The sequence below is a fragment of the Pezoporus occidentalis genome, unplaced genomic scaffold, assembly GCF_034315485.1.
Source record: "Pezoporus occidentalis ecotype Australia unplaced genomic scaffold, CSIRO_AGI_Poc_V1 ctg212, whole genome shotgun sequence".
Lineage (NCBI taxonomy): Eukaryota > Metazoa > Chordata > Aves > Psittaciformes > Psittacidae > Pezoporus > Pezoporus occidentalis.
This window is the reverse complement of record NW_026913987.1, coordinates 461,744-479,515: the sequence shown is the minus strand read 5'-3', so window position 1 is coordinate 479,515 and position 17,772 is coordinate 461,744. Positions and strand designations below refer to the sequence as shown.

At 45.7% G+C, this 17,772-nt stretch overlaps 1 protein-coding gene across 9 annotated transcripts in view; it reads right to left on the bottom strand.

The window, feature by feature from the left end:
* The window catches only part of CARD19 (caspase recruitment domain family member 19), a 63,653-nt gene that overhangs the window by 31,195 nt on the left and 14,686 nt on the right, over positions 1-17,772 (bottom strand). For 4 of the 9 annotated variants that reach the window (XM_062619617.1, XM_062619620.1, XM_062619612.1 and 1 more), the window contains 3 exons: positions 14,770-14,829; positions 12,846-12,917; positions 10,093-10,466 (listed from right to left, as the gene is read on the bottom strand). The exons of 1 other annotated variant lie outside the window; for it this stretch is intronic. In XM_062619617.1, coding sequence (XP_062475601.1) covers positions 10,354-10,466; positions 12,846-12,917; positions 14,770-14,829 — 245 coding nt within the window. In that variant the 3' untranslated portion in view covers positions 10,093-10,353. Of the gene's footprint in view, positions 1-10,092; positions 10,467-12,845; positions 12,918-14,539; positions 14,830-17,772 lie in introns of those variants that run through there. 4 more of the 9 variants (XR_009965026.1, XM_062619613.1, XM_062619614.1 and 1 more) reach the window with 4 other exon arrangements.

Below are 17,772 nucleotides of genomic sequence, written 5' to 3'. Positions count from 1 at the left end.
GTACAGGCACAGCAGGCTCCTAGAGCTGAGTTTTTACCAGAGGCTAGGTTCAGCCCAAGATACTGCAGGGTGACGTGTCAGCTGTACCCAGAGTTTTACCCTTATCCCCAACATCATTTATTCACATCCTGACATGTGAACACATCCAACAGTCATGAGAGGGCAGGAGCATGGGCAGAGAGCTCTTGGCTGTGTCAAGGAGCACACACTGGCCATGGTAACAAAAGACTGACACGAAAACCATGCATGGTAACAAAAGCAAAAAGACTGACATGAAAAAATGTGTTTAAAAGCTCCTTCTGCAAGGAGATATTTCACATTTTCATCTGATTGAATTCTTTACTCTGTATTAAATGCACACACTCATAAAATCATAGGATCCCAGACTGGTTTGGGTTGGAAGGGACCTTCCATCTGGCTCATCTGGCTCCAACCCCTGATTCAGGCAGGGGCACCTTCCAGTAGAGCAGCTTGCTCCAAGCCCCTGTGTCCAACCTGGCCTTGAACACTGCCAGGGATGGGGCAGCCACAGCTTCTCTGGGCACCCTGTTCCAATGTTCCCTGTTCCATCCTCAGCCCCACCATTCTAATGGCCCTTGGCTGTGCCCAAGGGAGCCTTACCTGCATGTCACTGCAGGATACTTTGTGATAAATAGTGGAAGACACACAATACAATCTTTTCAGGAATAACGTCTAACTAATTATTTGCCAACCTCCTAACGGGGTAGTGAGAAAAAATTTCCTTCCCTGCTATTGGAGGCAACGGATGATTTTGAACTCACTTTCCTCCTCCTGTTTATTGTTGTGAAAGTCTGTTTTTCCCCCTTGGATTATTTCATAACGACAGCTGTTTAATAACCTGGCTGCCTTGCCAAGGAGAACACCACAGCTCCCCAGCTGGGAACAGAGCCTTTCCAATGCCATCTCATCCACCAAGCTGGGCTTTGTCAGAAATGAAGACAGCAGAAACTCCGGTTCTCTTTTCTTCCAGCCTCCTTCACGATGCTCTCTGCTCCTTCATTTTCCAATCTTCCAGCTCAGAGGCAGCCCTAACCCTCTTTTTATGTAGTTTTTAATGTGTTGGGAGGTGAGTGTTAAAGCTGGCACCATGGTAGCGGTGCCACACCAGGACTCCTGAAACATCACCAAGCGTTTTCACTGTGCCAAAAATATTTCAGGATTAATTGGTTTCATCACCACCCAACATTCCCCCAGTTTTCTGGCACTAAGGATGAAAACAATTTAAACCATTGGACCTGAAATAGGATTTAGTTTCATCGGTGTCAGAACATACGATTCATCAGGCACATCAGAAAGAGCACTGCTCAGGGAAGAAATTACAGCATCTCCTGTGCTCTTCCCATCCCTCTCCACTGCTCATGGAGATTCAAATTCTGGGAAAGTGACTTCTTAACAAATCAAACTGTATGAAGTGCATGAAAAGGGGCAGTGCAAGAGCAAGGCAGGATGGGCCTGTGTGGATCAGGGTTCTCCTTCACATTCTGTAAAAGCTCTTTTTAATCCACGCTGATAAATAAACTGGCTTGAAAGCTCCACATCCCACAGTCATACTGGTTGGTGTCATCACAAGAGTCTGAAAGGGCCACAGTTCTCAAACAGAGATGCCAACATCTTTAAACCTGATGTCACTTAGTATTTTGTTTAATGTGTGTGTTCCCTTCACTTGCGGAGACAGGGTGTGATGGAAGAATGAGTCTTCTTGTTCATGCTTCCAGAGGCAGGACCAGCCTATACTCATCCAGGGCTGAATTTAATCCAGCTCTGAATGAGGAGTTTCCTTCCTACTTGTTTTCTCAACGACTCAGTGCTAGTTCAGACAAGTTTCACCTGTGCTCCACAGTGCTCCCTGCCTGGGAATACCCTGAAAGATGCATTTACAACTCTTCCATAGAAAACTGCTATCTAAATTACTACTACTACTATTATTATTATCTTCATCATATCATCATCATTATCACTATCACTACTATTAATAATTTTCTGCTTTGAATTGGTTCCTACCTGCTGTAAACTTTCTTCCCACCTCCTGGCAGGATGAATTTCTTCCAGAGCCATGAAAAGCAGCAGTGATGAATGAGGGTGATTCTGAGCTAGCTTCAAGATGTGGGATCTCAGCGTGAAGGATGAGCCTCTACCCACCTCCAGAGGCTCTAACTGCACCTTGCTGCTTAACCATAAACCACACAAAACTAAGGCAAAGCAGTATGACGGTGTGTCATTTAAGGGTGGGTTAAAAGGCTCCTGACCTTAGAAACCTTCCAGGTGACAGTGGCAGAAGCAGGTCCAGCCCCATGCTTGCAGCAATGGAAAAAAGCAGGGCCCTCAATCCACCAGCACACAGCTGGTTTCTGTAAGGCGTGAGGTAGGGAGCCAAAGCTACCACCAGCATGTGACAGTGCCCATGGGGGTCTGTACCACACCGAGAGGCATCCAGCACAGCCTCTTGACTGCCCAGTGCTCACCTGTGCCCAACGAGTCCGGTTTTCCATTTGAAAGCAGTGATGTATTCTGGATCTCCCTCTCCTGGCGTGCAGGAAGAAGCGTGAGTGGAGCTGCTGCAGCAAGGCAGCCTGTCTACCTTGTGCCTCCCTTGTGTCCCCTGAGCAGCACCCCATGCACCAGCCCTCCCGCCAGCCCGGCTGGGTGCAGAAAGCGGCAGGAAGCACCAGCTCTGCCCGGGAACAGCCCTTCAGTTGGGACACCTGTGAGCTTCAAGGACGCGCTGTCCTTCCAAGCTGGAATTAGTAGGATGAAGAGAGCAGCTTCCTTGCCTCTTCCCCTTCCCTGAACACCTGGAATCCACATCGTGCCTGGGATCCTTCCAGCAGCTCTTTGTTAACAGTGAAACACGCAGACCAGGGGAGAGGCCACCCCAGGGCACAGGAGGGACAGGAGAGGGGCCCCCTCCGTGGGCAGCCAGGGAACACCCCCGTTCCCAGGATTTCGGCGTGTGCCCGCCCGCAGTCACACCTCGCAGTGGGGGGGGAAGTCCAGCCCAGCGGCGCACGGATGCCGCGGGTCAGGGCCGGCTCGTTTGGGTTCAGCCTCTGCTTTTGGGAGAAGCGGAAGTGAATTTGCTCGGAGCGGACAGAAGGAAACCCCTCCCGGCTGTCCCCCTCTGCTGACGGGAGCGGGGGGCGCAGGCACAGCGAGCAGCAGCACTGCAGGCCGGGGCCAGAGCTGCCGCCGCTGTGGGACAGCAGCGGGATGGCACCGAGCGTCCTGCACGCAGGGGCTGCAGGGCCGGGAGCGGTGAAACCCCCAGGGCAGCTCCAAACTGGGCGGTGAAACCCCCAGGGCAGCTCCAAACGGGGCGGGAAGAGAAGCTTAAAATCCCCACCCGGGAGACCAGCTGAAAGAGGGGATTCTGCCCCTCTGCTCTTGTGAGACCCCACCTGCAGCACTGTGTGCAGGCCTGGTGTCCCCAGCACCAGAGGGACGTGGAGCTGTTGGAGAGAGGCCAGAGGAGGCCATGGAGATGCTGCGAGGGCTGGAGCAGCTCTGCTCTGGAGCCAGGCTGAGAGAGCTGGGCTGGGGCAGCCTGGACAAGAGAAGGCTCCTGAAGGGGAGACCTGAGAGCAGCTCCAGTGCCTGAAGGGGCTGCAGGAAACCTGGAGAGGGGCTTGGGACAAGGGATGTAGGGACAGGCCAAGGGGAATGGCTTTAACCTGCCAGAGGGGAGACTGAGATGAGCTCTTAGGCAGAAGCTCTTCCCTGTGAGGGTGCTGAGGCGCTGGCACAGGGTGCCCAGAGAAGCTGTGGCTGCCCCATCCCTGGCAGTGTTCAAGGCCAGGTTGGACACAGGGGCTTGGAGCAAGCTGCTCAAGTGGAAGGGGTCCCTGCCTGTGGTAGGGGTTGGAGCTGGAGGAGCTTTAAGGTCCCTTCCAACCCAAACCAGTCTGGGATTCTATGTCTGTATATTTTGCTACTGAAAAGAAAGGACTACATGTAAGTTGTGCTGTGAAGATACATCCTGCCAGTTACTTATTCAGGTGCTGTGTGTGGTGCTCCAGCACCAGGCATCTGACTTCCCCTGTCACCAGGTCATGAAGCACAGACCGAGTCTGACAGGTTTTTCTTTACTAGGCACAATGTTATTAAAGATTTACCAACTGCAACATGGCAGAAAGCTTTTCCTTGTGACTGCAGCGTATGGTAGCGTACACTCCAAAATAGAAAGGGTAGGTCAGGATTCACCCGAAATGCTCTTTTCTGATAAAAAAAAAAAACTGCACTGAATTAAACAGCGCAATAATGCTGCAGACCTCTCTCATCTCCAGCCACTGGTTCCTTTTGCATTTGGTGTTAATAATGTCCCTATAAATTTGATGAGTTGAAGCTATTATGAAAATTACCCTCATCCTTTTGTAGCTTAATCGAGCTGATTTTCCATCCACAACTAAATTTGAATGAAGGATTTCCAACCTTGGTGGCATCTAATGAATTTCACCTACAACTCCATCAACAAGGCCATAGCTTTGGTCTGAACAACACACAGTGCTTCAGTGTTCACCGTATCCCCAGTCACTGCATTAGGATTAAATCAGCACTGAACTGTCCTCTAGCTACTAGAAGCAGAGAGCACAGGCCCAATGGAATAGGGACAAATGGCAAACTCTTGATGTTGATGCATGTGTTGTATGGGAACAACAGGGATTTCTTTGTGAGAATAACACCACTAAGGCCTAAGACACTTGTCCTGACACTGAACAAAATGTTTGTCATTTTGAAATACATCCTGATGAAACACCTGAAACTGCTGTATGTTGGAAATGGAGAAGAGAAGCTGCGTGGAGACCTCAGAGCAGCTTCCAGTATCTGAAGGGGACTAGAAGGATTCTGGAGAGGGACTTCATTAGCGACTGTAGTGATAGGACAAGGGGTGATGGGTTCAGACTGAAACAGGGGAAGTTCAGGTTAGATACGAGGAAGAAGTTCTTTACTGTGAGGGTGCTGAGGCACTGGCACAGGGTGCCCAAAGAAGTGATAAATGCTCCATCCCTGGCAGTGTCCAAGGCCAGGTTGACCGGGGCTTGGGCAACATGGTCTAGAGTCAGGTGTCCCTGCCCATGGCAGGGGGGTGAACTGGATGATTTCAAGGTCCTTTCCAACCCAAACATTCTACGATGCTATGATTCTATCCTGATGAGAACTCTGAAACTGCTGTTTGTTGGAAATGGATGTGTTTGTGTTTCTGTACTTAGGCACCATAGATAAAAGCAATTGGTCAAATACCTGTATTTGTAATTTTACCAAAATTATGGGATGCCACTTTAACTACTCAGCTCCTGTCACAACTCGCCCATTTCTCCAGCCGAACTACACATGGTATCAAGATTTACTGTCCACTCCCACTGGATTGAACCTCACATTGGTGAAAAAACTGCTGCAACACGGTGACCTGAATGAACTGCTAAAACAAAGGTGGATTTTGGGCATCAACCCAAAAATGGGATGATAAACTCTGGTTATCATCCATCATGACACAGAAAGGATAATCATGTCCTAGAAAGAGGGATGGAAAACACGGGAGGGCAACACGCTGAGCGGTTCTTCTGGCAGGAAAAGCAAAGCATTAACTATACGAGAAAAAGAGCAGCCTTCTTTACCAGTACAGATTTTATTTCAATTTAATTGCCTATTAAAAAACCCTTCAATTAATTTGTATAGAATTCAAGAAGACCTGCAGGGGTCCTTCACAGGGCCGTGAGGTACAGCAAGCTTTTATAGCAAGGCTGACTATACAGCCAAGGCAGGCATCTCTCTCGAGTAACATCTGTGCATAGAGGACAGCAGTGAAAAGCATTCACAACTGCAAATTTTGACCAGATATGTTTCCAACTTACTACAGTATGAGGAAAAAGAAAAACCGCAAGTCAAAGAGAAAAGATGAGTAGCTTGGTCTTGAAATCTCCAGCCGGCAGCTGTAAAGTAGCCCAGTATGTCCCAGAGTGAATCATCATTTGATTGCAGCTCGCAGGCACATCACCCTTCACTGAAGTACTTTAAATAGCAGTCTGTCTTTAGATGGAATTGTGCAAATTCATTGTATGATCCGTCACTGTGCCTCCCAGCTCCCTCTGCACGCAGATGAGCCCCTTACACTGCCTGACCCATTGCCATGGCTCGGGCCAGCTGCCTGCACACTCTGCTTGGGGGTTATCACAACCAGCAGCTCCTGCCCTGGGATCTGGCCAGCCCTGACACGGCCCCAGGCACTGGGAGGCAGCTCAGCTTCACGCTACACCAAAAAGCCCGTTGGCAATTTAAAACCCCAGCACCAGGGAAGGTGGATGCTCAGCATTAGGAGCTCATCCCCTCCTTCCCCTGGAACTCCTGCACAGGTTGCACAGCAGCGCAGGACGGCCCCTGGTGGGGGCTGCAGCAGGTCCTCGTTCAAGGCACTTCTGTGGAGCACAGTCGAGGCTGGCAAAGGAGCCAACTGCTTGATAACCCGCACACTCCTAGAGACCTCAGCTCCCCACTGCTCAGCCCCCTCCCGAGAGCCACATCCAGCCCTCCGGGTCCATCGCTGGCACAGCAGCCGCTTGGCTCCTTTGCCCATAATGCATCTAAAGGGACAATGCTGCAGGGAAAAACAAGACGTTCTACTTCTTCAGCCAGTGCTGCACAAGGTGAGAAGAAACGCTGAAAGCACAGCTGCTTTCCATTAGCTCCTGTACATCTATAATCTGCAGCACAAGAACCATGGCATCCACACGGATGGCCTCGAACATCTGCACACGTATCCACCTACTGAATTTTACATAGCCAGGGCAACTTCCACACACATGAAGTAAAGCACTTACCTAAACACCAGTACAGTTTCAGCAGCAAATGCCAAGCTATCCTTGACTTGAGAGGGAATCTGGAATTCTGCAGCTAGGCAGGCTCATCCAAGACCCTCCTTGATTTCTTTCCAAGAAAGTAACACTGCTTGCCTCAGAAGACCCAACTCCCAGGCTGGTACATATAAGCTTCTGCAGGAACTGAAGATGGAATTAAAACTTCATGTGCTGCCTGCATGCGCTGCACAGATGTGTTTGTGGAGAGCCACGTTAAAGCTTGGTATTTGCTTCTGGAAGAAACACCTTCCAAGAAAAAGAACATGTTCCAGCCTATGCACTTGCCAACTGTATGACTAACCTGACTTACTTACTTACTTTTTAAATTAACAACTAGCACTAGTAAAGGAACAGATTATTTTCTACTCTTTGCTGGCAGGTCCTTTAACTAACTAGACTTATTTCACTCTCTCCTCCCAGCCCCTAACCCTGAGTTAACCCTGAGCAGCTCATCCCAGATTGTTTTTTTCCCTGAGAGGCATCCTTATCTTGAGCAACATCAGAAAGGGAAGACAGCCGTAACCTTTAATAAACTATCCTAGTCCATATGGTCTTCAAGGCTCAAAAAAGCCACTTGGTTAAGGAACTGGGAGGACCGTGTCCTGCTGCACAGCCAGTGTGCTCCTGAGGCAGGTTCCTCAGCCCAAAGGGGCATCCCTGGACGAGTCGGTACAGCAGATTCTCACCTTCAGATTAAATAAGGCACTGATAACTTCTGTAGATTTCAGTAACAGCCCACACCAATTTGTAACCTGTTATTCAAAGGGTAGCATGGTGGGTAATCTAAACAGAATCTGCTCAGCAGCAGTAAGGCCTCTTTCTGCTTCAGGATGAGATGTGACTGGTGTGACTACTCTGAACACTCAAGTTTTTTGTGTAAAACGGAATACTGTTCTTCTAATGAGGTTTCAAAGTTGGCTTCAAGGCAAAGATTTAAAACCCCATTTACATTTCAGATGTATTTTTTTTCCTAGTCCCTTAAAAAGGAGCTGCAATAGGAGGGAAGCAACAGTGGGGACAGGATCATTTCATTTCAAATGTTATAAATCAGAGCTGCTTTGCTGGAGAAGAACAACAACCTGTTGTCAACTTAGGCAAGGCAGGGAATAAACAACAGAATGCAATTAAAGCCCTCCCCAGGATGAAGGCAGCACAACAGCAGCTCGCTGTGTAAGCAGGGCAGCCAAGCCTCACCCTTAGCCAATGCTGTGGGAAATGCGCTCAGCATAATCACCGTTTTCTCCCTACCAGGAGTCCCTGTGGAGATCAGATCAAGCAGACACAAGAGCTGGTGGGGAAGGGGCAAGGGAGAAGAAATCTAAATAAGCTGCTCTGCTGGCTGTTACTGTGTTTACATGGCATTCGTCTCACTGCTCTACACTGCAGCGACCAGGCTATTAAGTGTTTATAATATCTCTGGTGCTGATCTTGGGGTGCATCTGCAGGTCTGCAGAGAAAACTCTCTTCGGGAGCGACTGTACTTGTGTCAGTAACAGCCAGACCAGCTTTAATGTGCCTGGTGGAGACACCATCCACAGTGTAAACCCAGCAACTGGATCAATATCTGACCAGCTGGGTCAGCACCAAAGAGCTCGTGCTGACCTGCAGTGTGGCTGCGGTGTTGTCCCTGTAGCCTGTCTGATTTCACTGGGACATTTCAAGATGAGCTGCACTCACACTGGTGACGGCCATGAAGACATGTCTGTCCTTGAGATGAGACCTAACATACTGTGGCTGCCTCCATGTGGGGTTGGCTCATGTCCCAACCACACTCCAGTGCCATAGGTAAAAAACGTTTTATCAGAAGAGTAAAATCAGGGTCCTCTGAGCCCTTTTTCATCTCTCAAGACATTTCCCACAAATACTCTTTGGGTCTTTTATTTGAAAATTTGGCAGTGTACCCAATTCTTCCTATGCACTGAATACTCATTACTACATCAGACAAGTGTTGTTCTGGCAGGAAATACACTTACTACAAGACGTCCTACTTGGGAGAAGATCAGAGTAGTTTGGGTTGGAAGGGACGTTCACAGGTCATCTAGTCCAGCCCCCCTGCAATAAGCAGGGACATCTTCAAGTAGATCAGGTTGCCCAGAACCACATCCAGCCTCACCTTGAATGATGATATTTTCATAGTATGAATGAAGTTTAAAGCTGGAAGACGATTTTCAGTCTGACCGTTTGGAGAAAACCATTCCAAATGACTGAAAGTTTCACCTGTGATCCTCCAATGCATAATAACTTGTGATGTAGCTGCAAATTCTACTGAGGTGACATTTGATTTGATCTGGAAATCAATTTGTTCAGTCAGTGAATGAAGAGCCACAAAGCATCTTTCTCACCAAGTACAGGAACATGGTTTCCCCAAGCTCCTTACGCTCTTGAGCAGGTAACTGAAGAACTATCCACTGAAAAGGTGATTTCTCACAGCCAGTTCAGAACTAGTGCACCTTCCAGCTAGAAGACGAAGGCCATTTGTACTGAGGTAGGCAACAGCAAGCTCAGAAATTCCAAGCTTCTTCACTTGCAGCCCTGACTCCCTGCATCTCCCTTCAGAATTTCAGACTTAACAATGGCTTCTGCAAATTCTTCAGGTTTCACCTCACAGAAGAAAAACACAGCCTCATCAAATTACACTGTGAACAACCTCAGGCTCTTCAAGCAGATGTGTTTCTGGCCACAAAACAGCCCCATGTCATGGCACTGAAGTTCCTGCACAGTATCTTCGATCATTTCAGTTTCTTCAATTCAAAGACTGCAAAACACTTCACTGGAAAAGCTAAATACATCTGAAAAATCTTCTTGGTAGTGCTTCAGATCAGCCATTCCAGTCCCTGGGACCCTCTGCGGGCTAGCCACCAGCCTGCACCAGCTCCAACACATTCCAACCACAGCCAGCAGGTGAGTGCAAACATGAACAATGGAGGCTGGGGTGAGGCACGACAAGGAGAATTAAAAGACCCAAGTATGAGGCATACACAGAGGTGACTGGCACTGATACACTTCATAGGTGCCAGTGCCCACCTCAGCTCAGGCAGTGCATCTACACAAAACAGACAATCCTGAGATGGAAATCCATTTCTTAGTAAGGCTTTGAGTGCATTTGTTTCTTTTTAAGTTACTTATCACAAAAGAGAGGCTAGCATTCTTTGAACAGTTGTGATCCTTCATTCCAGTATAAAACACATATGCAAACATGGCTTAAGACCCATGACCACTTAGGATGTAATTTTAAAGTCTGTATTAAAAATATTTTTTTATCCCAATGATAAATATTTTAAAATAAGCATTTACAAAAATAAATAGTCCATTTCAATAAAGAAGGACATATATAGCTGAAATTCTGAATACATCTTGAGGCACTGCAATTACTGATGAAGCTAGTTAATAAAATCTTTGGTATGAGAGCATAGTACATTAATATTCATGCACCGTTGTCTTCCTTTGGCAGGCATACTGTACAGTCAAGCGAATAGGCAGCTTTTCCTTAATTTCTTGATCTGTCTTCCAAATACAACATACAAATATTTCTAACGTGTCTTCCTATGATAATAGGAGAAAAGCCCAAGATTCTCCTGGCTCTTGCTACGACTTTCATATCTAAAACAGAATGAAGACGGAAGGAAAAAGAGAAAGTGAGCACATGTGAGTTTCATTCCAGCTCATCAGCAGCATCTACAGGAAATAAAAATCAATTTAAAAAAGTACTCTAGAGGAAAGCCCATTTCCTTCAATACTGTACACATCAACTGCCAAGACAGGGTAACGATGAATCTGTTTGGATGCATCACTGCAAGGTCAGACACATGAAGAGGAGATTGCTGAGCAAGGGGCTCACTGTAAAGGGGCAGCTTTACACTGACCACAGCACCAGATGGTGCAAGCCTGGAGCACCACATACAGGTCTGGAGGTTCTGTTACACATGGGGCTTTGAGATACTGCATAGGTACAGGAAAGAGCCTCAAAAACTGGACAAAAAAAAGCCTTGGAATAAAACACTTGGAGAGACTGCTCAGTGATTTTAGCTAAAATAAAGAGAGAGCTGGCCTGAGGCACAAGGACCTCCACAGGAGGGAAATATGAAACATCAGCTACGAACAAGGGGGTAAGGGGCTCTGCAGCCTGGCAGGGAAAGTCCTACCAAAAGTGGCAGGCTAGAGCTGAAACCATTCAGCCTGAGAAAAAGACACCCACTTCTAACACTACGGACAACTCACTGGGATCAAGGGAAGTGTTCAGAAAACATGTAGGTGAGGCCCTCAGTGATATGGTGTAGTGGTGGTCTTGGCAGTGCTGGGGTTAAACTTGATGGTCTTTTCCAAACCAGCTGATTCTAGGAAGTGATGGTTTCTCATTTTTTGTGGGGTTTTGTTTGGCTTTTTTTTTTTTTTTGTACAAGTCCCTGAATGTTTTTTGGAAAATGCTATTAAATGGTGGTGACTGAACCTGATGAAGGGAAGTGATGGCAGCTAAGGAAACACACAGGTTAGCCTCAAAGGTCTAATGGTTTCCTTTTAGCCTTAAACCCTGACTCCATGGACAGTCCAGCTGAGGGACTCTGATCTGCGGGTGAACGCTAACACAGTTCAGTCTCCCACATCACCTGAAGCTCCAACCAGCTCCCAGTGGATGTGGAAGCCAGAAGGCTTGGGTCTGTCTCATAGGATCACAGAATCATAGCATGGTTTGGGTTTGAAGGCACCTGAACTGGTGCTACTGCAGCCTGCACCTCTGGGAGAAAAACAGTAAAGAACAATGTCCAACTGTAACTGTTGTGACCTGGGTATGAGGAGCAGAAGGCACCAAACCAAAATGGAGTTTGGATTCTGATCCCCACCTACTGTGTGGAGACTGGCACTTCTCCCAGTACCATGCAGAGAAGCGGCACCTCTAGAATCAGCTACTCTCTTCCCCTGGATCCCTCCCACTAGCCTTGACCCACTGCTTCGCTGGAAGTAATCCATGTGGAAGCATCAACACACTTTCTGCTCTGAGGCACCACTCTCACAGCAATGCTGGGTGAGAAGGTAGGACTGTGAGGAGGAGCCCTGCTGCTGTGAGGAGGCAGGTGACTTTCAGCTGACAGGGAGAGCTAATGCCCCAAGCCAGACACAGAGGCAATGGCTGTAGCTGCTCCAGCTCAGCAAACTGAGCCAGTGTCCTCCAGCCCCATGAGTGGTCATGCTCCAACCAGCTCCCAGGAGATGTGGAAGCCAGAAAGTTTGGGTTTGTCTCATAGAATCACAGAATCATAGAACGGTTTGGGTTTGAAAGGACCTTAAGATCACCCAGTTCCGACCTTGTACCATGGGCAGGGACACCTCACCCTAGACCATGTCACCCAACCTAGCCTTTAACACTGCCAGGGATGGAGCATTTACCACTTACTTGGGTAACCTGTTCCAGCGCCTCAGCACCTTCACAGTAAAGAACTTCTTCCTTGTATCTAACCTGAACTTCCCCTGTTTCAGTCTGAACCCATCACCCCTTGTCCTATCGTTACAGTCCCTTATGAAGAGCCCCTCCCCAGCATCCTTGTAGTCCCCTTCAGACACTGGAAGCTGCCCTGAGGTCTCCACAGAGCCTTCTCTTCTCCAAGCTGAACAACCCCAATGTTCTCAGCCTGTCTTAATATGGGAGGTGCTCCAGCCCCCTGGTCATCCTTGTGCCCTCCTCTGGACTTGCTCCAACAGCTCCATGTATGCTCATGACAGCTGGGAATCACGACCCATTGCTATAGCAACAGGAGTTCACGTGACTACTGTCTTTAAAAAGAGCCCCGGTTTGTGGCATCCTCTGTAGGGAAACTATCCACTATTTATATCTCATCATGCCTGAAGCACAATTTGTATCCTAACCTCATTAATGAATGATGACACTTTGACCAGCTCTAAGCCATGTTAGACCAAGAGGCATCCTGCTCTCCTGGCCCACACTGGAGTAAGGCAATCACAACGAAAAGCACTGGAGCAGATTACCTGAGTTACAGCAATACCAGAACAACGCAAATCCCGCAGCAACGCTAAAGCAAGCGAGGAAAAATACCGGACCTGAAGGAAACGAAAAAGGAAACACACTGAGACACAAGAGAGCAGCAGCAGTTTAGCTCAGTTCCTAAATCATCAGTGGCTATTAATATACACAATTAAATGTATTCAAATGAAGCTAACACATTCACCATTATGTATGTTCTGTAGGTAGAGTACTATGAAGCACATTTACTACACTGTAATCAATTTTACTAGTTGCTTTGATATCACTCACTGTTTGCTCCAGTTCATCTAGCTATATGCTCTGAAATGTAAGTGAAAGCTTCCTTAGATGTTTTCTCACTCTTAAACTTTGTGCAAAAATCCCTTTAAACTCTACAACAAAATACTAGCCATACAGCTGGGTCCTCACCACACAGCGTAGTGATTTACTCTGTGAATACTCCCCGCGACCAATGCACTGCCTGTGGGCACAAGCACATCACAGGAGACTGCAGTCCCTCAGAAGCAGGTTCTTAGGGTCTTGGTTTTTTCCTACGTATGTATTACAAATTCCACTTTTATGCCAAGAACAAATATTCTTGTTCCTTCTTACAATTCTCTGGCTGCTGAAATGCAGAGCCACACACACATCTATGACAAGTCTCCCTCTGGAAATGTTTCCTTCAAGTGCTTGCCTGGAATTACATGCAGTTTAACACTGATGTTCATTACTGATGTTCAATAAAACCTTTCTAATTCATAATTCTCCACAGAAAAAAATCATAAAGACTTATAACTGCTTCTTTATTATTTACTATTCCTTTTGTATTTACTTCTTCATTATGAATATAGCTACAACTGAACCGAACCGAACCTGACAATTTAAGGATAAGGTACTGCAGACTGACAAATTAGTGGAGCTGACTATATGGTCAAAGTCACAGAGGAAACAGTAAAGGAGCAAAGATGTGGCTGTTCCTTTGAATGTCATCTCTCAACGAGGGTGGCTACCAGCCAGATGACCTCCAGTGTGGGGCCAGCTCTTCCATTGGCATGAGTAAAACCAGAAATAATCTCATTTTCTTATTCTCAAGTACTTTCTCTGTTCCTCCTGTAATGTTATATTGCAGTCAGCAGTAGCAATGTGAAAAATCTGAATAGCAGTTTGGTTCAATATTCAAAGCAACCACAACACAGGCAAAAAATATACACTGAGTTACTGTTTTTCTGCCCCTTTTTTTCAGTTTTATCTTGGGGAAAACAGAAAAAAAAAGTGCATAGAAGGTGCTTTTAGTCTCTCATAATTGTATCCAAATTACTAAATAAACACCAATTAAACTTCAATGACAAAATTGGTCACTATACATTTGGAAAATTCTCCCACTTTCTTTCAGAAGTTCAATTCCTTTTCAAAATATTTTTCAGCGAATAAAACATTTGCCTCTATAATCTGCACATTGAACAGAAGGGGAAAAAAATTAACATGTTTTCCTAAGGAAAATATGCTTAAGTTCACCCTTGCTCATCTTCCTTTCTATCTTTGTTTTCAAATGATTTTTACTTATATTAAAAGCTTAAAAAAATTAAAAATGTTTAAAGTTACATAAAAAAATTACTGATGGCCTCATGAAAAATTTTAGCAGCAGCAGCTGAATAGACCTTGATGTTCAAGTCTTGAAGAAATCATAGAAAATTATGAGTTCAGCTATAACAGTAAATATTGATTAAGCTCTACAGTCTCTTGAATTTCCTGGCGTTGGTTTCCACAACTGCAGTTCAGTACATTTTCCTCCATTACTTCCACTTAACATATGACAGTAAAGACATCATAAAACAAACAGTTACATGAAATGCAAATTACATGATAAAATAAATTGCATCATAATCTGAAAAGCCATTCCATCCGGCGACACTGTTTGCATTTATTTACCCCTGTCATTTAGCATATATTTCTCCTTGTCAGTGTCTATCTCTGTGGAATCTGTGGTTTCTAGAAATAAAAGCAACACATGAAAAGTTAGTACTTTGCTTAAGCAAACAAACATAATCAGTACATGCAAAACAGTGCAAAACAACACATTTCAGAAAAATACCCAATTTGGACATAAAATATAAGCCCCTTCAATGGCAGATGATCGCTAAAGTTAAATCTGGATATACGCTGATCAAAAGACACAGGCATACAGTCATTTGAATACAACTGTAAAAAGCTGCAGCAGCACCTCGGATCTGGTTAAGCACTAACCACATAAGTAACATTACACTTGTTTCCCAAATGAGGAAAATAGGAGCCAATCCTTCCAGAATGCCAGGAAATTTCATTGTAATAAATACAAATGAATTGTTAATATTGCTAATCTGAAAACACCCTTGTAATTTAATACATTGCCATTCTTTCTGTTCTTGAGTAAATCTCTGGGCATTGATGTATCTGGCAGATAAAGCAGCACTTGGAACAAAATGCTTGGTGCAGATTATTGATCTAAATTCTGGGTTTGGCTAAAGACACATTCAGCATCTTTGAAAGTCTGCAGGCTCTAGGTGCACATAATTTTTGCCTCTATCTTTGTGCAAATTCTAGTAGAAAAGGAGGTTGACCTTAAGACAAGGTGTTCACTAGTTAGCAGCAACAAAGGAGTTTCTGATTTGGGCAGAAAGACGTGCAGCTTTTTTAGAGGTGCCCTTGCCATATAGATGTGGAAATAACATTACTTGGAGAATGTGTGCAACACTGAAGAACACCGCTGTCCCCATAAATAGTAGAGGAATGATTTTCCTTTAATGCATCATGACTCTGCACAACAACTTTTTGAGCCAAGCCTCTTTGTGGTCAATAGGATTTAAAAAAAAAAAGCTAGGAAGTGAGAACTGCAAATCTGGCAGTCAACAGGGCAGAATTTGAGACTGTTTGGGGTCAACTACCTCCTTCTTTTACATGACAATCTGGAGCTAGGAAAGGGGCCTTGGAAAACACCAAGTCAGCACAGGGGACCTGCCGCCAGCCAAGCTGGTGGTGAACATCTACCTCCCATGCTAAACGAGCCCCCTCAGGGGATGAGAGACATGGTGCTCAAGCAGAACAGAAACACCTAGGGCACTTTGCTGCAGAGGTTGAGACTCACTGAAGGGGAAAGAATTGATGCAAAGCTTCCACAGCACACCCGAGATCAATGGCAACCCTACACATCCTACCTGTTTTGAGGGATGGCCTCCCTATGTACTTCAGCTAAGAAATCTTCACACTTCACAGCACAGCCAAATCTCTCCACTTTGTAGGCTATCGATGTGGGGCTAACCTTTCTAGTTTATGTCAGCACTGACAGAAATAAAAACACTTTCTGAGTCACCCGGATGATCCTGTTTGGCTCCAGCAGCTTGGAAGCTGCCCATGTCATGGGCCTTACCCACCCTCTAGTGGAATTCTGAGAGATTACTCAACAATTCACTTGCACTATATTAAACTGAAGACAAAGAAATTTTGTTTTAGCACAAATTTTAAAGTTGTTTTAAAAAAAATTAAAAATAAATCCAACACCTAAAGGGGCTGCAGGAAACCTGGAGAGGGGCTTTGGACAAGGTCCTGTAGGGACAGGCCAAGGGGGAATGGCTTTAACCTGCCAGAGGGGAGACTGAGATGAGCTCTTAGGCAGAAGCTCTTCCCTGTGAGGGTGCTGAGGCGCTGGCACAGGGTGCCCAGAGAAGCTGTGGCTGCCCCATCCCTGGCAGTGTTCAAGGCCAGGTTGGACACAGGGACTTGGAGCAAGCTGCTCTAGTGGAAGGGGTCCCTGCCTGTGGCAGGGGTTGGAGCTGGATGAACTTTAAGGCCCCTACCAACCCAAACCAGTCTAGGATTCTATGACCTTTGAAAGGATTTCCTCTGAAAGATATTTTTCATATATATACCTGCATGTAACCTATTACAGAACTCTGTCCTGGCCATAACTGATGCAGAGAAAACTCCAGGAACATCATCAGTGTCCTCACCAATAATTTTCCTAGGTTTCATAAAGCTGCTTATTTCACTTCAATTTGCATTTAGAACAAAGTTCCCATGTTAGGGATTCCCTTTTTTCTTCACACTTGCAAATTCTAGTGTCAATTTTATAGCAATTCTCTGCTACATTTGACTAATAATTCAGCTTAAAATGCTGCACATTTATTGACCATTCAACCCAGAATGCAGACATCTGTTTTAGCTACAAACATTAACACAATCATTTCATTATTTCCTCCTCAGGTCAATATGAGGAAACTGCAGAATCTCAGCACATATTTTCACTCAGTTATTTAAATAATTCTTATTGTTCTGATGAACATAAGGGAGTGTAACAACATGCAGATCAACATGGTCACAGCTATGCTATTTCTAGTACTCAGCTGAATTCAGGCCATCTATATGGGATGTAGTCAGGCTTTGGCTACTGCATACCAGTATGCTAATACACATTTTCAGAAATGGGTTGTAGAAGGTATTACTTAATATTTAACACGGCTTAAACTCTTACACTATCAACACACTCTTGAAGTTCCATTCTTAGTGACTACATTAAGATTGCTAAGTTGCTTTTAATTAATAAAGGCTGTCTGCTGCCTTCTAGTCAGGCTGGCAGACAAACTTGTTGCTCTTGAGCTCTACCTGAGTAAAAATAATAGATCCAAGACTATTTGATTTAAGAGCCTGCTCCCTCAAAGGGCATGACTTCTGCAAGGTGAGTATCAGATCAAAGGCACTATCTCAAAGCTGCTGCAAGGCTGAATCAACTGGGATTCATGTTCATCTGAGAGTCTAAGACAGAGATGGGCCCAACTTTCCCAGTTCAAGAAAGTTCACATACGGATCTGGAGACCTAGGTAACTTTGCAGCCTCCCTGTGCAAGCAGGACAAGAATGGTGCAGTCTTCTACCAGTACGTTTCTGTACTGAGTAGAAACAA